This window comes from Cucurbita pepo, chromosome 9, assembly GCF_057944985.1.
Source record: "Cucurbita pepo subsp. pepo isolate OVF chromosome 9, ASM5794498v1, whole genome shotgun sequence".
Classification (NCBI taxonomy): Eukaryota; Viridiplantae; Streptophyta; class Magnoliopsida; order Cucurbitales; family Cucurbitaceae; genus Cucurbita; species Cucurbita pepo.
Window position 1 is genome coordinate 1,766,051 of NC_141806.1, and position 22,380 is coordinate 1,788,430.

The following is a 22,380-nucleotide window of genomic DNA, read 5'->3' on the forward strand; positions in this document are numbered from 1 at the left end:
ATTTTCTAATTTTATTTTAAATTTTGATAATGGAAATGAAGCTTGTTTGACTAATAAAATTTTATTGTATTTATGTGGAAATAAATAAATTCTATCACGTCAAAGTAGTCAAGTGTTCAGACGCCCAAAAACAAAATATAATTTTAAAAAAAAAGTCAAATATAAATTGGAGTAAATATAATGACGTAAACAAAAACCCTTCCAAATTTTACGGTAACCTTTGGGAACCAGCAATGCTCCCCTGCTCTTTAAGACGTGCTGGGAAGTGCTTCTGTAAAATAAAATATTTCCCTTCACAAAAAAACAATAATATATATATATGTATGTATTTAAGTTTATTCGGTTAAAGTTATCCTAACAGCTAGGTAAGGAGGATGTAAAAGCTGCTAGGGCGGGTAGATATTATTGTCTTTAAGTTATTCCTTATGAACTTTTTCTCAAGGTTTTAAAACGCTAAGGAGAAGTTTTTCATACCCTTATAAAAGATGTTTTGTTTTCCTCTCCGACGATGTGAGATCTCGTCGGGCGGTACGCCAGCAAGGATACTGAGCCCTAAAAGGGGGTGGGTACCAAGCGGTGTATCGTCGAGGACGCTAAGCCCTAAAGGGAAGTGGATTATGAGATCCAACATCGATTGTAGAGAGGAATGAGGGCTAACGAGGACGTTGGGAATCGAAGGAGGGTGGATTGTGAGATCCCACATCGATTGGAAAGAGGAACGAGTGTCAACAAGGACGTTGGGTCTCGAAGGAAGGTGAATTGTGAGATCCCATATTGATTGGAAAGAAGAACGAGTGTCAACGAGGACATTGGGTCTCGAAGGAGGGTGGATTGTGAGATCCCACATCGATTGGAAAGAGGAACGAGTGTCAACAAGGACGTTGGGTCTCGAAGGAAGGCGAATTGTGAGATCCCATATTGATTGGAAAGAAGAACGAGTGTCAACGAGGACATTGGGTCTCGAAGGAGGGTGGATTGTGAGATCCCACATCGAATGAAAAAAGGAACGAGTGTCAGCGAAGACGTTAGGCCTCGAAGGGGGATGGATTGTGAGATCCCACATCGGTTAGAGAAGAGAACAAAACATTCTTTACAAAGATATGGAAACCTCTGCCTAGCACATGCATTTTAAAACTTTGAGGAAAAGCTCAAAAGAGAAAGCCCAAAAAGAACCACATTAACTAGTAGAAGACTTGGGCTGTTTCTATCCCGGCTCACCATTTCATTCTCCATCCTTACAGAACTTCTCATTTAATTTTGCTAGAATCAGGACAATAATTTCCTACAGAGAATACACAAGAATCGAATTTCCAGCCATATAAGGTATAACTTAGGCAGCATGGTGTGTAACAACTGAAGGATTTCTGTGGGTTTTGGAAGATAAATTTGAACTTACTTTTCTCCTAACATAGATTAAGCTTGTTTGGAAAGATCATCATTTTTGGCTCGTGGGTATGCCTTTTACACTAAAATAAAGCTTCAGAAGAGAAAAGGAAAGAGAGAGAGATAGAGTAAAAGACCTGGAAAGCAAATCCAAATTTGTTAAGAGGGCACCACCATGAGTGGTGCAGCCTTTGGTTTTGTGGTCGCTTTCAAATTTCTCTCGACGCAAATGAGCATTATTGAATGGCAGCAAATGAGTCATCCAGCAATATATGATTAATAAAGCACATGCCTTGCATCCAAAACAACAGTACACATTATTTATTGAAGCAAACCATCATGAAAGTGACCAAAACTTTCAAATTGACTAATTCTAATAGACTATTGCTTTCCTGTTCCAGATTCCCAGTATCAAAAAAGGATAAACCCCATAGCTCTATTGAAAGTCCTACCCACGTGCTAAAAACGAAACTCGGTCGCTCTAAATTCAATACAAATTTCCTTTTCACTCTAATACCATTTTGAAAATTCAACAGTTGATTCAGAAATGTCCTAATCTGGATGTGGTTAGTTTAAATAAAAGGAATGGTTAGGACCTAACTGAATCATCCATATTTGATGTCCTCTGCCCCTCGCTAGTCAACTAGTATTCAACGCGCTATTTCTGAATTGAACCATGTTTTTAAATTCCTTCACTATTTTTTGGCACCAACATTTTCAGAGAAGCAAAATTTGCTCTTGAAGTTAACCAATAATACAATCAAATTACAATGGAAGAGATTTAACCTGGAATTTGTCACCAAACTGCAACTTTACACAAGCATTCATGAGGTAGCTTGTTCTGCAGCAGCTGCTGCAGCCCTTTTCTTTGCGAAATATTCTTCTGCTCGAGCGAGGTTCTTAGCCACTGATGGCTTGACCCACTTCTTTCGTCCAGGTAATACAGTAAGCGTGCAGCCAGCAGCCTCAAGCTTCTCTTTGGCTGCTGATGAAAAAGCCCGAGCTTTAATATTTAGCTTCACACTCAGCTCCCCATCAGCTAAAATCTGAAGGAAAGACAAAGCCCAGCAATTATCAATCAGTTACCATGACTTAGTGAGATTGAATAGTTGACCCAACTCAAGAAGTCCACTTCAATTGGTATATTTTCGAAAAAGCAAATATGAGATAACAGATCCAATCTTCCACTATTTCACTATGAGATTTTGAATAGCTGTCCTGAATTCATGTTGATTGCACATGCCTATTACTAAATGCGAGATCCCACGTTGGTTGGAGAGGGAAATGAAACATTTCTTATAAGGGTGTGAAAATCTCTCCTTAGTAGACACGTTTTAAAACTTTGAAGGGAAGCCCGAAAAGAAAAGTCCAAAAAAGACAATATTTGCTAGTGGTGAGTTTGGGCTGTTACACTAAACTTATTGAGGAGATGAAATATAATCAGATTTATCTATTTGAGTCATCGTCAAAAGGCAAAAATTTAGGAAAGTGCACCATAAGGTCCATTTTGATATTTTCTATCCTCACATTGTAGATACACGTGACATTAGTACCTTTAATGGGAGTTTTCTTTCTCTTCCCGAAGGGTTGATTAAACCCTTCTCCTTCAAAGTTTCCAAGGTGACCTGTTCCCCTTCCTGAAATCCTGCCGCTTCAATGTCTTTCAAATTCACCGGCACATATTTAGGTAACCCAGCATGCATACCTTGAAAGAAAAAACAATTGTTTAGCTCGAATATCATTAGTTGATACAAACGAAACAACGAAAAAGACAAACGTAATACACAACGTACCGTCTTATAACGTTTTTTAGAGAAAAGAAAGAGTAAGAAATGAGAAGAGAAACACGTAGAGGAAATCACAAAATACGTTCATACATGAGATTGAAGTACCTCTCAACCTGTGATGATAAACTAAACATTCTGACCTAAGGCATAGCTAGTAACAAGGACAAGGCAAGTATAGTAGTACTATACAAGACATTATGTTCGGGAGTTTATTTATTGGGTCCATGGATGGTGTATTCCATCTAGACGCTTTCATAAGTACATTTTATTTGCATTTAATCCTATTAGATATTTCGTCATTCTTTCGTGTTAATTGATTATCTATTTCTCTCATTTTCATGATCTGTAACAGCTAAAGTTCACCGCTAGCAAATATTGTCTGCTTTGGCTCATTATGTATCGCCGTCAGCCTCACGGTTTTAAAACGCGACTACTAGGGGTTTCCACACCCTTATAAGGAATGTTTTGTTCCTCTCGATTGAGATCTCACGTAGAATTAACAACCTCTCATGTCTAGTTTGGAGATAAACTCTCTCCCACTTAGTAGAATACTTGAAGAAGCATCATCATAAACCATTACAGCTACCTAATCACTCAGCCCAAACACTATAATTATGGTGTAACAGGGAGAAGGACGTCCACTTATAGAGTGAAAGCTTGTCTCCCTTGTCCTACACTCCTAAAAATCTTACAGGGCTGAATGTTCTTCGTTCCAGGTTGAAGGAATTACACAATATTACGAGTAGAACAAGTCCAAACAACTAATAGCAAATGGAAGTCCAAACAACTAATAGCAAATAGCAAATGGTCTCCAAGCCCACCGCTAGCAAATATTGTCTTTTTTGAGCCTTCCCTTTCGGGTTTCCCCTCAAGGTTTTTAAAATGCGTCTGCTAGGAAAATTTCCACACCCTTCTAAATAATGTTTTGTTCTCCACTCCAAACGATATGGGATCTCACAATCCACCTCTTTCAGGGCCTAGCGTCCTCGCTGGCACTCGTTCCTCTCTCTCCAATCGAAGTAGGATCTCACAATCCACCCTCCTTTCGGACCCAGGGTCCTCGCTGGCACACCACCCGGTGTCTGGCTCTGATACCATTTGTAACAGTCCAAGCCCACCGTTCGTAGATATTGTCCTCTTTGGGCTTTCCCTTTCGGGCTTCCCCTTAGATTTTTAAACACGTATGCTAGGATGAGGTTTCCACACCCTTATAAAGAATACTTTGTTCTCCTCCCCAACCGATGAGGGATCTCACAAAAAGGCAGAAATCGTCAAAAACAACCTCTAAACACTAAACAGCTTAAAATAAATTTGAACTATCCCTCAATGAAGAAACAACAACCTATAGCAGAATTAGCCATTGCAGACGCCTAACAGCCAGATACGTAGAGCTCTACAATTCATACACATAAAGCAACCAGTAGAATGATAAGAATCACAAGGATGGAGATTACCTCCAGCAATTCCTCGAAGTTTAGGGATTCTCCGATAAAGAGGCATTTGTCCACCTTCAAATCCTTTTCTCACACCAGGTCCAGACCTTGATTTCTGTCCTCTCATTCCAAACCCACAGCTACCTCCCTGTCCCGCCGATATACCTCTCCCCTTCCTCTTCGCCTTCTTCCTCGAACCTACCTGTGGTCCAAGATTATCGAGACGGAACCGCACACTCTCACCGGACGAACCAGACAGGGAAGCCGCAGCAGCCTGGCTGCAAACAACCAATCGTTTCCCATCTGCGACCGTGAACTTGAGTCTAGATGAACAAATAATGAACGGATTTGAGTTCAATAGCCTCACATTTCCCTGGAAATGTAATGAATTAGAGTTTCGTGAATGATAAAAGCATCAAATCACTTGAAATTTGAACTGAACTAACATCTGCAATTTTCAATAAAGTAATCGAGAACTACCTTGAAGGAAGTGGTTGAATGAGGAAGAACAGTGGCCGTTCTGGTCAAAGAAATTGAAGATAAGGAAAGAAAAGCAGCCATGGATGAAAGCCAGCGCTTACAGACTCTAACAGTTGTCGTCCCGTTCCCCTCTGTTTGTTCCCAATGTGTCGACACGGGCCTAATGGGCCTTCTTTAATGCCACCACATTTGGGCTTTTTCTCTAATGGGCTTCTTCCTGGATAAATAAAAAATTTGGGCCCAAAGAGCTTCACTAATGAGGCCGGCCCAGAGTTCCGTCGGCAGGCAGCACCGACTCACATAGCCGTTGATACGTACGGTTTACCAAATCAACTGAATTTTGAAAATTTGAATTTTGACTTTAAAAAAAACGACTAATATCTAACCCCTTTCATAATCTCTTTTAAAAATATATATATTTTAATTATTTAAATTTGAATAAATATTTTTATAAAAAATAAAAATTTATTTTAATTTTTTCCCTCGTCAACGGTTCCAAAAACTCGAACAAAAGCAGTGACTGTGATGGTCAAAAGAAAAATGTGGAGTAATCAGTAGGATTAAATGGTCGGTGGGAAAAAAATTATAAAATGCATAATTAATCTCTCTAAAATTCCCATTGGGTTATTTAATTTTTAATATTTTTTTAAAAAATAATTATTTGGGGTGGGATTATTTTTCGAAGTATTAAAGAATTTATTGAATAGTAATAAAAAAGAAATGATTAATTATCATAAGTTATGAGTGTAAATATATTTAAAATGATGTTTTTTTTTCTTTTTTTTAATTAAAAAAAAAAGCAGAAAAAGGAAAAAGTGTCGGACAGTTTTTTTCATGCAAAATAATAATAATAAATAAATGAAAATCATTGTGCGTGAAATAAAAAGTTGGTCTGAAAGTAAGAGTTGAATTGTGGAAGCTGAATTTATAATTTTTTCCAATTTTAAAAATAATTTCCTCTCTAAAAGGAATGCCGTCTTTTACTAATTCCATACTTCGCGGAGGTTTTTTTTTTTTTTTTTTTTTTTTTTTTTTTTTTTTTAAGAAAAATAATATTTTTCACTTTTAAGGTTAATTTTTATATATATATACACCATTTTATTAGATACTTACGTCATTTTGTGAGGTCCTATATAAGTGGAAGGGAGAAACGAAACATTTCTTATAAGGTGTGAAAATCTCTCTCTAATAGATACGTTTTAAAATTGTGAGATTGACGGTGATATGTAACATGTCAAGATGGACAATATTTGTTAGTGGTGGATTTTGGGTATTTCAAATGGTATTAGAGTCTGACATCGGGCGGTGTGCTAGTGAGAACGTTAACTCCAAGGAGGGTTGATTGTGAGATCCCACATCGGTTGGAGAGGGGAACGAAACATTCCTTATAAAGGTGTGGAAATCTCTCTCTAGTAGATACGTTTTAAAATTGTGAGGTTGACGACGATATGTAACAGGCCAAAACAGACAATATTTGTTAGCAGTGGGTTTGGGGTATTACAAATGATATCAAAGTCTAACACCGGACGGTGTGCTAGTGAGAACGCTAACCCCAAGGAGGGTGGATGATAAGATCCCACATTGAGGGTGTCAAAATATCTCTCTAGTAGATGTGTTTTAAAACTTGAGCGGAAGCCCTAAAAGAGAAAGTCCAAAATGGACAATATCTACTGGTCTCGTTACTCTCATAAACTCATCATATTTTCCTTAGTTAGCCGAGTTGGGACTATTATTCTTAGTAATCCTCAATAAAAATTTAAATTTATTTTAAATTAATTAATTAATTTTTTAAAATTTAAGGGACAAAAACAAATTCCTTTATTTTTAATTTTTAATTTTTTTATTATTTTTCCGACATCGCCACAGACTAAATGCAAGTTACCGTCGGTTAGGTAACTGAAAAGGACACTAATTGTTTTTTTTCGTTACCCTTAAAAAGAGGAAATTTAATTTTTATCTTTTTTTATTTATTTATTTAAAAACTATTTTTATGGTTCATTGTCGGTTCTCTACAATTTCATGTTTTATTTATTTATTTTTTTTTTTTGTCGGAAGAAACTTTTAAAATAACCTGTTACTTTTTTCAACGCTAATAATTTAAATTTTCCATCCTTTTATTTGAATTTATAATAAATAATCAACAATTTATCAGCTTAGGTTTTTCCCGACGTAACTTGTCTTAAAGTGTTCGTGACAATAATTTTTTCCGACGTTAGTTTCATCAGCTTATGTTTTTCTCGATGATTTTGTTAGTTTTTCGAATTCACTGTTGCATTTGAAAAACCCTAGAATTATCGTATGTAGTAATCATTAGTATTTTCGAAAAAACGAATAATTAAATCAAAATATTTTCAACTGAAACTCATCATTATATTTATAAATTATATTCACAATTCAAACCTTAAAAACGCTTTTTTAAATATGGTCTTAGTTCAAACACGAGGAAGATGATGATGAGGTGGACGATGAGGTGGACGGATTTCAAAATTTCGACCCGTTTGGTCTATTTTCTTCTTCATTGGTTCTTTACTTTTACTTTGGAGCTTTGACCATTTTGAAATTCAATAAAATTGTCAAAAAAAGAAGGTGCTAAAATTGTCAATGAGACAGTCAAAGGTTGAATTTCAATTTTCAAACCGAAATTTTCATATGAATGTTTTTTATTTCTTCTTTTTTCTCGAGATATTCCAAAGTTTAAGGCATTGAATTCGTGAACCAAATTTCAAAAGTCACGACATAACACATGACGAGTCTTATGTGATTCATGATCGTAATGAATACGATAGAAAATCTAAAAACAAAATTTATAAAGACTTTGCTTTTAAAACAAACGATCATTAGACGCTCCATTATTTGATAGCTTATAAATCATTTGAATTAGGTTATAGAATAGCTCATTGGATCAACCGTTCATAACAATGACGTACGATATTCAAACATGATTTGTGGCATGTTCATTTATCTATCATTTTGTTTTGAAATGACATGTACGTAGCTTCCATTATCGAAGTTGGCTAGTAGTGGACCATCAGCTAATCTAACCCTGATTCGCTCCTGAACCTCCTCGGTAAAGCAGCTCAGTTGATAGGCAAAAGGGGTCGATCGATCTTTCATTTTAGGTTCTTGCAGCTGAACATGTTCGGGATATCAACCCGTAAGTCATAGAATTTGTAAAGGAAATAGAAAAGGAAGGTGAAGGGGGGACAAGGAGATGTGGTATTATGGTTAGTGTATTTTGTAATAAGAATGAAGGTGGTGCTCTATCTTTTTGATTGTTCCCTTAAATAGAAGCATTACATAAGTGCATTAGTTGCTGAGGTTGGCTCAATTCAGACATTCAAAAGGAGGTGGGGTCTCTAATATGTATACTCCAATTATTACACCCTTTTTCTTTACCCTACATATCTACTCCATCCCGACGTCGTCTTCTATTTCATTCCTATACCTCGTTTATGTCCAAATTAAAGATATACAGGATCGGATTGGATTGGAGAAGTCTTTTGAACCGACCCGAAATTGGTGATCCAAATAACCCGAATAAAGTTCACAACCCAACTCAGAAGCTATAATGTATCATTAACATCAGTTACAAATGTCAAATTTTTTAATCTTCGTAATAATTTTGAAAGTAGGATAGGTAACCCTATTTTCAGGTTGGTCGAGACCTAACTGAAAAAATGTCAACTTGTGAATAGACATTTTCCGAAAATTCAACCCAACCCAAATCGGGGAAAAAAAAAAACATTGGGTAGTCTAGGTTAGACGAGTTCTCATGTGAGATCTCACATCAGTTGGAGAGAGAAATGAAACATTCTTTATAAGAGTGTAGAAACCTCTCCCTAGCATACACATTTTAATATCGTGAGACTGACAACAATACGTAACGGGTTAAAGCAAACAATATCTACCAAGCGGTGTGCTAGCGAGGACGCTGAGGCCTGAAGGGAGAGGGAAACGAGTATCAGCGAGGATGCTCGGCTCTAAAAGGGGGTGATTGGAGAGGAGAACGAAGAATTCTTTATAAGGGTGTGGAGACCTCTCCCTAACAGACGCATTTTAAAACCGTGATGCTGATGATGATACATAACAAGCGTGATCGAGACGAGAACGTCTCGAGTCTATGGCACTACACAACGGACTAAAGCAGACAATATCATAGCTAGGCACCAAGCGGTGTGTTAGCAAGGACGCTGAGCCCTGAAAGGGGGTGGATTGTGAGATCCCACATCAATTGGAGAGGGGAAGAGTGTCGATGCTTAGCCCCAAAAGGGGGTGATTGGAGAGGAGAACGAAGAATTCTTATAAGGGTGTGGAGACCTCTCCCTAACAGACGCATTTTAAAATCGTGATTCTGATGATGATACATAACGAGCGTGATCGAGACGAGAACATCTCGAGTCTATGACACTACACAACGGACTAAAGCAGACAATATCATAGCTAGGCACCAAGCGGTGTGTTAGCGAGGACGCTGAGCCCTGAAAGGGGGTGGATTGTGAGATCCCACATCGATTGGAGAGGGGAAGAGTGTCGATGCTCGGCCCCAAAAGGGGGTGATTGGAGAGGAGAATGAAGAATTGTTTATAAGGGTATGGAGATCTCTTCCTAACAAACGTGATACTGATGATGATACGTAGCGAGCGTGATCGAGACGAGAACAGCTCGAGTTCTATGGGTGATGAGATTGGAAGGCCCCATGCCCACAACGGTTGCCGCCACAAGTGGGCATCACATGGAGACAACTTCCCAAACATAGCTTCCCTTCTTCCATTATTCATGCTTCATTTTCATCCACTCTCTCCGACATTCACTCTCTTTTCTCTCTATTCTTTTCCCATTATTAATTATCATTACTTTTCTTTTTCCTTTCTAATCCCCATAACACACTTTCCTTTCCCCTTTCCTTTTTCTCTTTTTAACATCAAACTTATTGCCTTGTCTCCTCTCCTATACAATACAAACAAAATATTTTTCTCATTCCTTCACGTAAAATGACCAAAATACCCCTACTATACTCCAACGCTGCTAAATTGAATGTATCGTAAATAAATTTAAAAAAAAAATTAAAATGAAGAAATTATAAACCCGAAAGTAAAATTTTAACTTTTCAGGTCTCAATTGCACTCTTTTCTTCTTTTTTCCACTGGACTTTTGACTAACGATTGAAAATGATGGAGTTTGAATCAGCTCATCCCGAACTTAAAAATTATATATAAATATTAAAGAGAAATTAACGTGTCATAATTGTTAGGGTTAATAATAATTATTTTATTTCTACATGGTTATAATACATAATTATTATAAATAGTATTTTATTGATGTAATGCATAATTACAATAGCAATTTATGTTAATTAAAATTAAATAAGATAAATAAGTAATTTATTTTACCATTTACAAAAATTACGAAAAAAAATAATTTTTAGTTTAACCAAACTCTTGAAATAATTATAAAAATAATAAATAAATAAATAAAATAGCTAAATAAGTAATTTAATTTACGATTTACAAAAATTCTTGAAACAATAAATAAATAAATAAATTTATTAAAAAGAATTTGATTGAGTGTGGTTGCAATAATTAAAAGTGAATTAAATATTATACTTTTTAGTTTGACGGATAAATATAATTTTTTATATATCCGTATAATTTGATTTTGGCTTTAATTACTGCTCATTTTTAAAAAATAATCTCATTATTTATTTATTTATTTATTATTTATTTATTTTGGGGGAAATGATTTCAAAAATTGCAAAAGAAAAGGAATGATGTTCCCAAGATGACGAGGCTTAATCATTAATTTATGCTAAAAAAAACATAAGTAAATTTAAATATAGTTTGTCTATTTTATCGGTGGGTCTGGACTTACAGAGATTTCACAATCCATCTCTTTGAGAGCCTAGCGTTTTTGCTGGTACATCATATGTTTGGCTCTGATACTATTTATAACAGCTCAAGCATACTGCTAACAAATATTGAATTTTACATGTTATTATTGTTGACGTGAAATAAAAAAAATAATAGAAAATGGGAGGGAGTGTAAATACGGAGAAAGTCACGGGTGTAGAAGTAAAATACATTTATATTTCTATTTTAGTCAATAAAAACAAAGATTAAATTAATTAAATTGGAATATTAAATTAAATTTTTTTAAAAAAAAAATGGTGGGCCACAATATAAAATTTATAAATGTATCCGCCCGTTCATAATTTGTATTTGAAAAACACAGAGAAAACAGAGAAATGACACTGCCTTCTTCTTCTTCTTCTTATTGTTCTTTTTCTTCTAGAATCTCCTTTTTAAAATCGCCGTTGATTCCTCGCCGCCGCGAACGGCGGTTCGTGAACGCCATTGCGGCGGCAGCAGCCACCACGACCGGCGGGAAGGAGAAGATTCTAGTGATATTAGGCGCCACCGGGTGCGGCAAATCCGGATTATCCGTCCGATTAGGCACTCATTTCCCAGCCGAAATCATAAACTCCGACAAAATGCAAGTTTACAACGGCTTAGACATTACAACAAACAAGATTCCATTACACGAACGACATGACGTCCCACATCATATTCTCGGCGACATAGATTCCGACAAAGGGGAATTCACTTCACTCGATTTCAGAATCCGAGCCGACAATGTCGTTTCCGACATCGCTTCTAGAAGCAAACTCCCGATTCTTGTCGGTGGGTCAAATTCCTTTATCCACGCAATGTTGGTAACCCATTTCAATCCAAACGACGACGTATTCAACGCTACTATCCCCAGATTAATCTCCTCTGATTTACGTTACCGGTGCTGTTTCCTCTGGCTTGACGTGGCGTTTCCGATATTGGCAGAGTATTTATCAATCCGAGTTGATGAAATGCTCCAACTCGGGATGTTTGAGGAATTAGCCGAGTTTTATGATCCAACTACGGCGGAAACGGCGTCGTATAGTGGGATTAGAAAAGCAATTGGAGTTCCTGAGTTTGATAAGTACTTTAAAAAATACCCACCGGCGAGGAATAACAAGATTCATAAATCGGCGTTTGATGACGCCGTTAATGAAATCAAATTGAACACGCACGTGCTGGCGAAGAGGCAGATTGGGAAGATTTTGAAACTGAAACAGGCTGGTTGGGATATAAACGTGTTGAATGCGACGGCGGCGTTTAGGGCGGCGGTTCAACCGGGGAACAGGATGAACCGGGAGGAGATATGGAAGAACCAGATTTGGGAACCCAGTTTGAGGATTGTAAACCGCTTCTTGGAGGAGTAGCCTCCGCCTCCGCCGCCGCCGCCGCCGCCGCCGGTTCTGGTTTTTGGATCATTTTTTGTTGATTTTAATTAAACAAATATACAGTATTCAACATAGCAAAATTTGTTTCATTTTTTTTTAATTTCTCTTGAATTACTGTAATGTTCAAGTAAATTACATAAATAATGTGATTCTGTTTATTTTTATTTATTTTTTATTTTTCAATTTCATATCTTTTTTAAAAAATATATAAGCATAATTGAAGATCTAATTCCATTCTATCATTCTGTCATGGAATATTATGAAAGTCAATACTCAACCCCCCCTTGGCGGCTGAATGTTAGCCACTAATGTTGATTTTTAATAGAGATGTCAACGGCTCGGTCGGGGTCGAGGAGGTCTTCTCCCTCTCCGTCCCTGCCTCCGTGGAGAATTTGCAAGTATTGAGTTCCTCTGCTTCCGAAGACGAAAAATATAATTCTTTCCCGAGTCCTATTTAGCTGATGGGAAGAAATCTCGCTCTAAATTTAAATGATATCTCTTTATGTGTCATGATACGAGAAGCTTATAATAGTAGAACATTGAATTCCATATCGAATCTCTAAGACTATTCTACTAACAACATCATATCAACCAAGCACATGGGTAAGACAAGCTATAATTAATTTGAAACTATGAGAATTTTGGTCTAAAATAAATCAATTAATCTCAACTTGAGTTGATGGGTTATCACGATAATCAAATTTGTCAAACCGTTCAAGCTTTGAGTCGAGTGATGATTTAACGATCTTCGATACCTTCTGTAAGATCCCACATCGGTGTGAAAATCTCTCTCTAGTAGACATGTTTTAAAAACCCTAAGGGAAAACCCAGAAGAAAAAATCCGAAAAAAGACAATATTTGCTAGTGGTGTGCTTAAACAGTTACACTTTCCTTGTCATTTCGGAAAATTTGACTACGCATAAAAGTAGAACTAAAACAAACAGCTAAATTAGGTACGAAATTTCAAAAAAAGATAGCGAAAATGGAAAGATTTTTCTTGGGTTGGGTAAATGTCATCCAAATGGGGACCAAACCATTTGATCTAAAATTAAAGACAAAGCTTAAGGTTGTATAGTTTTCTTATACAAACATGTTTTTGAAATGGACATTTCATCTACAAATTATTTGGGTGTTAATTTTATCATATGCTTAGAATTTAATGTTGTAGCTCACCATAAGATATTCATCGTACAACACAACATGGAAATAATCTTAAAATTATTGTCTTGTCGGTCCACTTAGTTTGTCCATTTCCATTCAAGTTCTTGAACAAACCCAATATCTAGATTTCATGGTTTTAATCATATAAATGCATTATTATTATTGTTGTTGTTCTTATGAGAAAATGTGTTTGTTTGAATCATGCGCATGTTTTCAATTCCCAATAGAAAACAAAGTGAGAGTATGTTGGTTAGCCCATAGTTTTTATAAACCCTAGTTTGAGTGGCCTAGGGTTTAGAAGCCTATATTATAATGTTTCTAATACAATTCATGTATTTAAATGTGTGGCTCCATGATTATGATTAATACTAAGTGTGACTTGAAAGATAGGTTTCGAGTGTATGATTGAGTTCATGTATAGTTCGAGAGATTGGCTTAGTTTGTAGCATGTGTTATAGCCGTCGAGTTAAGCGAGTAATAAACAAATACATGCATAAAAAGCTGACTGTTTAATTAAGTATGACTCAACTAGTCAAGTTATGTATATTGACTAAGAAGTTAACGCTTCTAATGTGTTATTATCTTGTAATCGATAGATATTGATCCATAAAAGAGAGATTCAAGTGAGTAACGATGTAACGCTCCATACCCAGAATTCGGATTTGACATTTAATTACCCTAATATTCCCTGCGATACAGGGTCACGTTATTTACTTCTTACCTCTTAAAGATGTAACCGTTCGAGCCCACATAGGGTTTTCCCTTATGAGCTTTCCCTCAAGATTTTAAAACGCGTCTGTTTGGGAGAAGTTTCTACACCCTTATAAGAAATGTTTTGTTTTCCTCTTCAATCGATGGGAGGTCTCACAATTCACCCCCTTGAAAACCCAGCGTCCTCGTTGGCACACTACCCGATGTCTGGCTCTGATACCATTTGTAACCGTTCAAACCTACCGCTAGTAGATATTGTCTTTTTTAGGCTTTCCCTTCTGGGTTTCCCCTCAAGATTTTGAAACGAGTATGTTAGGGAAAAGTTTTCACACCCTTATAAAAAATGTTTCGTTTCTCTCTTCAATCGATATGGGATCTCACAATTCACCCCCTTGAAAACCCAGGGTCCTCGCTGGCACACCTCCCGGTGTCTAGCTCTGATATCATTTGTAACAGTTCAAGCCCACCACTAGCAAATATTTTCCTCTTTAAACTTTCGTTCCTCTCTACCACCAATATGTGAGATCTAACAAAAAAAAAAAAAAAAAAAAAAAAAAACTATCTCTATTGATCAAATCAACAAGAGTTTTTTCAGCATGTTCTAAATAAAACATACTTAATTTTGAAGTTCTTACGAGTACTGTTCTAAATTTTTCTTAATTATCCTATTTTCAAAATCATTCTATCTTTAAAATCGCTCTTATCCCAACGCAGTTTTTATTGTTTTACGACGGAAGTCAAAACAACATACGATAATAATGATAATAATAATGTAATATAGAATTATAGATTAAGGCATGGGGAATGATGATTTTGTAGTGAGTCAGCTGAAAGTGTTGAACACAGAAAGGAAGCAAGTGACAGAGAAGACAGCAGGGCAGGGCAGAGCAGAGCAGCGCAGCGCAGCGCAGAGCAGAGCAGCGGCAGCGCAGGAAATGAAAAGGCAACAAGAACTGGGATTGTGCATACGCATGTCTTCGTAAAAAGGGAAAAAAAAAAAACAATGAGGAAGCGGCAGAAGTGGACATGCCACTGCTGTCGGCGAATGTGTTCTTCTTCCTCCTCCTCCTCCTCCTCGGCGCCATTAAAAATTCAGCCAAAAAAGTTGAGTGAACCTTAAGGGATGCGCGCAGCAACTCAACTGCTCAGTGCGCGTGCGTGCGTGCGTGCGCGCGCCTTGCTTCCTCTGTGCATGCGCATCATACTATTAAATAAAAACTTGGACACTTTATTTCTGGGGGTTTTCATTATTTTATTGTGTGTTTCTATGCCAGTGGCCGGCAGCCGGCGGGGTGTGTGCTGCTGCTGCTGCTGCTGCTGCTGTATTGGGTTCTGCACTTTGCCTGTTGTGTACGAAATTGGGTTAGCTATTGCTATTATATCTCATTCACCTCTTGTTTATTGTCTACTTGGTGTTCTTTAGTTTTTTATTGCCTGAATTGTAAGTGGGTTGGGCCATTTTCTTTTGGAGCTTGTGTACTTGGCCCCAGTTCTTGTGGACCATATACCAAAGGGGTATCTGGTTGGTGGGTCTTACTTATAAATCCATATTAGTCGAGGTGGGACTTTCTCCTGATAACAATCCTCCCGTCGAACAAAGAATACGATAGAGCCTCTCCTGAGGTCTATGAAGCCCTCGAACAAACTCCTCTTAATTGAGGTTTGACTCCTTTCTCTGGAGCCCTCAAACAAAAAATACCCTATATTCGACACTTGAGTCACTTATGACGACACCTTCGAGGCTAGCCTTCCCTGAGACGAGCCCTCGAATATGATCATTCTCTTAATTAGCTAACAAAGTACACATAGAGCATCATTTGAGGCCTATGAAACCCTTGAAGAGTATGATAATTGTAAGTTTGAGAGACTTGACAAATGCACCAGAATTATTTGTCTTTATTCATAGCTTCCAATGCCTAGAAATACATCAAATTGTAGAATAAAAGAAGACTAGCTCCACTAATAACAAGAAAATAGCTAACAGAAATTGACGTGTTCTAAACGTACAGAATATGTCTTTATTGAAATAATCTAAAACTACTCAACAGAGTCTCCCCTTAGTTGAGGCTTAACTGGTTTTTCCAGAGCCCTCGAACAAAATACATTACTTGTTCAACATTTGAGTCACTTTTGACTACCTTCGAGGCTAGCCTTCCTTGAAGACTATGGAGCCGTTAAACAACCTCTTTTTAATTGAGACTCGACTCATTTCTTTAGATCCCTCGAATAAACTACACCCTTTGTTCGACACTTAAGTCATTGTTGACTACACCTTTGAGGATTCTAATTTCTTTGTTTGACATTTGAGGATTCAACTAACATGACTAAGTTAAGACATGACTCTAATACTATGTTAGAACCACGAACCTCCACAATGGTATGATATTATCCACTTTGAACATAAACTCTCATGACTTTACTTTTGGTTTCCCCAAAAGGCCTCATTGCAGTAGAGATGTATTTCTTACTTATAATTGACCAAAACTCTTAAAAGTCAAATCCGTTTTATTTTATTTTATATGAAATATGAATTGACATTTGAACCATATTTTAGTAACAAAAAAAATTATAAAATTTAAGTCAAATATTTCTTTAAAAAAAAACAATGGGTGGTCTAATACGAATATTATATAATTAAAAAAATGACATGCCATAAATAAATATTTGAAATTTCAATTTTCAACCACGTAATAAATTTATTTATTAATATAGATTATTTTTATTTACTGCGACTTCCTCAATACGCATTAACCAAAGTTGAATATTAGGTTAAATCGTAAATATTTAAATTCTCTAAAAAAAAAATAATAATGTCAATTTTGTATCCCAATCCTAACTTTTTATAAAAAAAAAAAATTATTTATTTTAAAATTACTCCCAGATAAACAATGTCACGAGAAAGAATCAAGTTTCATTTATGCAATAATTATGTTTTATATAAAGTCAACAATTTTATTATTTTGTCTTTATATAAAAGTCAACCAAATTTGTATTTGACCAACATTTATTTATTTGAAAAGTGACCCCAAACAATTATTTATTTACATGCAAGTCCATCCAATTTTGGACTTTTCCTCAAATGAAGCTGCCACTCAATTTAAGAACCCTAAATATAAATAATAAAAAAATAGTTTAAATTAAATGAATATTATTTTGCATGGCTGCAAACAACTAATAACATTATATATTCTTCTAAAACGACTGCGTATCACAAATTTAAAATTAAAAAAATTAAAAAAATTAAAAAAAAACGTCTTTAGGTGAAAAAAAAAAAAGTAAAATTCAATACAACGTTGAACAATCAGACCGTTGTTTTATTAAATTATATGAATGTTCGAGGAAGGCTTAGATTTGGGTGTTTTTAATATTATAAAAATGTTGAAATAATAATGTATAAGAAATGCGATCATATTATAAAAACATTATATTATGAAATTTCCGAGCATATACTATAATGTTGTGAAGCTAAATATGGTCAATAAAGTACAGTGTTAATGTTTTTATTTTATGCAAACCCCACTTGAAATTTTGTATAATAAATAATAATAAAAATAATAATAGATAATGGATAATTTTAATTTGACTTTCCGCCGCCTCCACCGTCGTCTGTCAACGGGGAGTCTCTGAAACTGTTTCTCCGATGTTTCAAATGGTAACCCCACGTTCATGTCTTACTGTCTTGTTCTTCTGTCCTTTTGTTCTTGTCATTTGGGGCTACTTGGATTTATAATATTAAGTTTGAAAATTCTTACGTTGAAGGCGATAACTTTGGTGGGTAATTTTGTTTATTTTAATTTAAAGTTTCGTAATATATTTATTTAACCGCAAATGGACTAGAGGTATGCACGAGTTAGGTTAGGTTGGCTGGATTGGTGTCCCGAATGACTCGAATAGAGCTCACAACTCAACCCAACCTAACCCAACACTTTATTTTCGATTTAGGTTGGATGGGTTATTGGACTGTTCTTTTTTTAAAATTAACTTACAAAATCATACAAACGTCAAATATTTAAATGTCATAATATATCACTGACATCCGTTACAAACGTCAAATATTATTAATTTTTATAATAATCTTAAAAATATGGTAGAGTAGGATTGGATGGTTGTTAGACGAACACGACTCTCCACAATGGTATGATATTGTCCACTTTGAGCATAAGCTCTCATGGCTTTGCTTTGGGTTTCCCCAAAAGGCCTCATCCCAATGGAGTTAGTATTCCTCACTTATAAACCCATGATCATTTCCTAAATTAGTCGATGTGGGACTTCCATCATCCAACACCTCCCCTCGAACAAAGTGCGCCTCCCCTTAATCGAGGCTCGACTTCTTTGGAGTCTTAGTCATTTTTGACTGCCTTCGAGGAGGGGCTTGGCTCCTTTTCTTTAGGAGTTCTTTGTTCGATATTTGAGGATTTGAGGATTTATCAATCTATTGGCACGACTAAGTTTAGGGCATGGCTCTGATACCATGTTAGACGAACACGACTCTCCACAATGGTATGATATTGTCCACTTTGAGCATAAGCTCTCATGGCTTTGCTTTGGGTTTCCCCAAAAGGCCTCATCCCAATGGAGTTAGTATTCCTCACTTATAAACCCATGATCATTTCCTAAATTAGTCGATGTGGGACTTCCATCCAATCTCTCTGGATCAAACACAGCATTTTTATTCTTTTTATTTTGATCTTCCGGCGATGGCTTCCGGCGGTCTGAGCCCTTCCTGTAATGTAAGTCCACGAGTCGGTGGACCGGCGACAAAAACCAGACGGCGTATCACAGACTTTTTGGACTCCGACAGCCGACTCTCAAACTTTTCAGATTTGTATGACGAAGAAGACAATTCCAACGTCTCTAATGCTGGGTCCCACCTCCATCACCATCACCACCATCATGTTCATCATCCCGTGATTAGGCACTTTTTGTTTCGGAATCGGGCCTTGTGTTGGGTGCCTGAGCCTTGGCTTCTCAAGATGGAAGAAGGGCTTCTATTGACCGCTATGATCGTTCAGTCATTAGGATCCGGACGGAACTTCGGGCGTAAGATTTTTTGGATTTTGATGTTCATGGCTATTCTAACCGTGTTCTTTAAGTTCACCTTCCTCAATTCCCATGTCGAGATTAACGGCAAGATGATCGATAAAGGACAGTTGATCATACAAACGTTCAAAGAAGATTGGGCCATGGCGCAAAGAGCCGTTGCAGAGGACGAAGCCGTCGTCCCCAAACGTCTTCTCGAGAAGATTTCTACGTCTGATATTTGGATGAAACCAAAGAGTGATAATTTCTATCAGTGCATCTCTCGACCCAAGAATCGAATAAGAGCTCGTGGCAAAACAAATGGCTATCTTATTGTTCATGCCAATGGAGGACTGAATCAGATGAGAACAGGGATATGTGATATGGTTGCTGTTGCTAAGATTATGAATGCTACACTTGTTCTTCCTTCCCTTGATCACGAGTCGTTTTGGACGGATCCGAGTGATTTTAAAGATATTTTTGATTGGAGGCACTTCATGGATGTTCTAAGAGATGATATCGAAATCGTCGAGAACGTGCCTCGTCGGTTGGCATCGGTCAAGCCCTTTGTGAAGGCTCCAGTTTCCTGGTCCAAGTCTAGATATTACCGAGGAGAGATGCTACATTTGTTAAAGAGACACAAAGTGTTAATGCTCACGCATACTGATTCTCGAATAGTCAATAATGGTTTGCCATCTTACATTCAAAAGCTTCGATGCCGTGCCAATTACAAGGCTCTACGGTTTAGCAAGGAGATTGAGGAGCTTGGGAAGATCTTAGTTGATAGATTAAGAAAGGGTGATGAACCATATATTGCTCTCCATCTCAGGTATGAGAAAGATATGCTTGCATTCACTGGCTGCAGCCACAACTTGACAGCAAAGGAAGAGGAGGAGCTCAAAGTTATGAGATACAATGTCAAGCATTGGAAGGAGAAAGAGATAGATGCAAAAGGAAAGAGAATTCTAGGGGGATGCCCAATGACCCCTCTGGAGGCAGCCCTGTTGCTTAAAGCCTTAGGATACCCTTCCAAAACTAAAATCTACATCGTCGCCGGGGAGATTTATGGCAGCGATAGCATGAACGCCTTTCGATCGGAATACCCCAACGTCTTTTCACATTCGACTCTTGCAACAGAGAAGGAATTGGAGCCATTTAAGCTGTACCAGAATCGGATGGCTGCCTTGGATTATATCGTGGCAGTAGAGAGCGATGTGTTTGTTTATACCTATGATGGAAACATGGCTAAAGCAGTGCAGGGTCATAGGATGTTTGAAGGATACAGAAAGACAATAAATCCCGACAGGCAAAATCTAGTCAGGTTGGTTGATCACTTGGAGAATGAGGCCTTTTGGGGAAGCCCAAAGCAAAACCATGAGCACTTATGCTCAAAGTGGACAATATCATACCATTGTGGAGAGTCGTGTTCGTCTAACAATGGTAACCCTAATTTCGGGTTGGTAGGTTGACCTAACAAAAAAACGTTAACCGGCGAACGAAATCGAAAAAATTTAACTTAACTCAGAGGGTTGGGTAATCTAGGTTGATCGAATTCTCGAGTCATTTAAATACTCTTAAAATGGTGGTTCCACGAACAAAGGTGATTACATACGTGACCTATCTGATAATCATTTTCATTTTTTTTAAATGGATGGTTTTCAATATTTTTTTTTATTTTTTTTTTTTTGGTAAGAATTGAATTCAAAGTCAAATTTCAAAAATAAAACTTGTGTTTTAATGTCATTTAACAACCTTCTTAGTACGACAAAAAATACTAAATAACTATTATGGGAAATGATAAACTTTTTAATTAAAATAAAGTATATATATATATATATATATATAGGGTTGGTTCCAATGTCTCAACTTGACTATTGTATATAGTTACGGAAGGTATGATATCACGAAAGTATTATGTGTATCATTTCATTCTTCCATTATGTGGGACCTCATATATGTTGTATGTCACTCGAACATGATAAATTATCTAATATCTTATGTATAGATGCGGACACTACAGTTTTCAATAGCGTGAGCATGAGCTATCCCCATAGTTAGACCTAAGGGTACGTTAAGGAGCTCACCTAGTATATTTATGGGCACATGCACTAATTATACGTAGAGAAGTACTGTGCATCCAACCCTACCTGAAAATAAAAATAGAGTTCAAAGAATCACCATAAGAAGTAGGTTTCACCGGTCATGAAACATATTTCATGCAACTGTATTTTTCAATCTCAACAGTGTGGTCACTTATTGAGTATTTTTAATAGTTTTTCATTAAGGATTTCTTATTTGTTATCTGGGTCGACGCCAAAGCCATAATATCTCAAAACGAGGAGGCCATAGAGAAACTCTTTTTTATTCGTTTCTTTCAAATTTCGTGAAGAACCCCATTCGAGATCTCCTTCGTTATAAACAAAAAAGTGGGGTTACGCCCCTGTTGTACACTCCCTTCATTCTACAAACCCTTGTTGTTATTTTAACTTTATTCGTAGATGAACCGAACTTTTGACAAGCCAACCCTTTTTTCTGGGGCGAAGGACTCGTAGTATCTCTCTAAATCTAACAAAAGCGAAAGAGTTTGTGAGATCCCACATGCGTTGGAGAGGAGAACGAAGCATTCATTATAAGAACGTGGAAACCTCTTTCTAGTAGACACATTTTAAAATTATGAGGCTGATAAAGATATGTAACAGGCCAAAACAGTAGACCTCCTAACGTAATTCGAATGAGGGCAGACCTGACCGCTCCCCCCTTACAAAAAGTGTCGATCTTGAAAGTTCAATAAATTAAATAGACATCAATCCCAAACCCTAAGAAACCGAGAGTGCATTCATCGAAAACAAAAAACAATTATTATTACCATAGAAAAAGTAATGAATTACACAAACAATTGTCAAATCCACCATTAGAATACCTTAAAATTAAATCAAACACACAAAGGTTTCACATGTGACATAAGAATCCCAACTCAAAAAACAATCCACCAATTTGAAATTTTTTAAAAAAAAACACAACAATTAGACCTTAAAAAAAACACCCAATAATACCATAATCATACATGCATGTCAACGGTCAGAAATCACAGCTTTCTTCAACATTATCCCAACCTTAAAAGCATCAAACTTTC

The 22,380-nt window shown here is 36.6% G+C and overlaps 2 protein-coding genes and 1 pseudogene across 5 annotated transcripts; 2 read left to right on the top strand and 1 right to left on the bottom strand.

Moving 5' to 3' along the window:
* Window positions 1-121: 121 nt before the first annotated feature.
* Window positions 122-5,225, bottom strand: LOC111801323 (large ribosomal subunit protein uL15c). 4 transcript variants are annotated; one of them, XR_002816122.2, is made up of 6 exons: window positions 5,084-5,225; window positions 4,625-4,976; window positions 2,937-3,088; window positions 2,170-2,429; window positions 1,521-1,675; window positions 122-271 (listed from the first exon to the last, which is right to left on the bottom strand). XR_002816122.2 is itself a non-coding variant. In XM_087126749.1 (5 exons), the coding sequence occupies exons 1-4, from the start codon at window positions 5,162-5,164 to the stop codon at window positions 2,208-2,210; spliced, it is 807 nt and encodes a 268-aa protein (XP_086982875.1). In that variant the 5' UTR covers window positions 5,165-5,225; the 3' UTR covers window positions 122-271; window positions 2,170-2,207. The 4 variants fall into 4 exon arrangements, 3 of the variants coding, with proteins under 3 accessions (XP_086982875.1, XP_023541042.2, XP_023541041.2); XM_087126749.1 differs by lacking the exon at window positions 1,521-1,675; XM_023685274.2 differs by lacking the exon at window positions 122-271 and having other exon boundaries at window positions 1,382-1,675.
* Window positions 5,226-11,317: 6,092 nt separating this feature from the next.
* IPT1 (isopentenyltransferase 1) lies at window positions 11,318-12,403 on the top strand. Its single transcript, XM_087126748.1, has one exon. It carries the CDS (start codon window positions 11,325-11,327, stop codon window positions 12,333-12,335), a length of 1,011 nt encoding a protein of 336 aa, XP_086982874.1. The 5' UTR covers window positions 11,318-11,324; the 3' UTR covers window positions 12,336-12,403.
* Window positions 12,404-18,872: 6,469 nt separating this feature from the next.
* Window positions 18,873-20,716, top strand: LOC147790966 (O-fucosyltransferase 19 pseudogene; annotated as a pseudogene).
* The last annotated feature ends 1,664 nt before the right edge of the window (window positions 20,717-22,380 follow it).

What these genes read in the sequence shown, in the direction of transcription:
- LOC111801323 (XM_087126749.1), bottom strand. Translation starts at nt 5,164, where the DNA reads ATGGCTGCTTTTCTTTCCTTATCTTCAATTTCTTTGACCAGAACGGCC. An exon ending in ACTTCGAGGAATTGCTGGAG is followed by an intron (nt 3,089 to 4,624) that starts GTAATCTCCATC and finishes TTTTCTTTCAAG; the next exon opens with GTATGCATGCTGGGTTACCT. An exon ending in AAAGAAAACTCCCATTAAAG is followed by an intron (nt 2,430 to 2,936) that starts GTACTAATGTCA and finishes TCTTTCCTTCAG; the next exon opens with ATTTTAGCTGATGGGGAGCT.
- IPT1 (XM_087126748.1), top strand. Translation starts at nt 11,325, where the DNA reads ATGACACTGCCTTCTTCTTCTTCTTCTTATTGTTCTTTTTCTTCTAGA.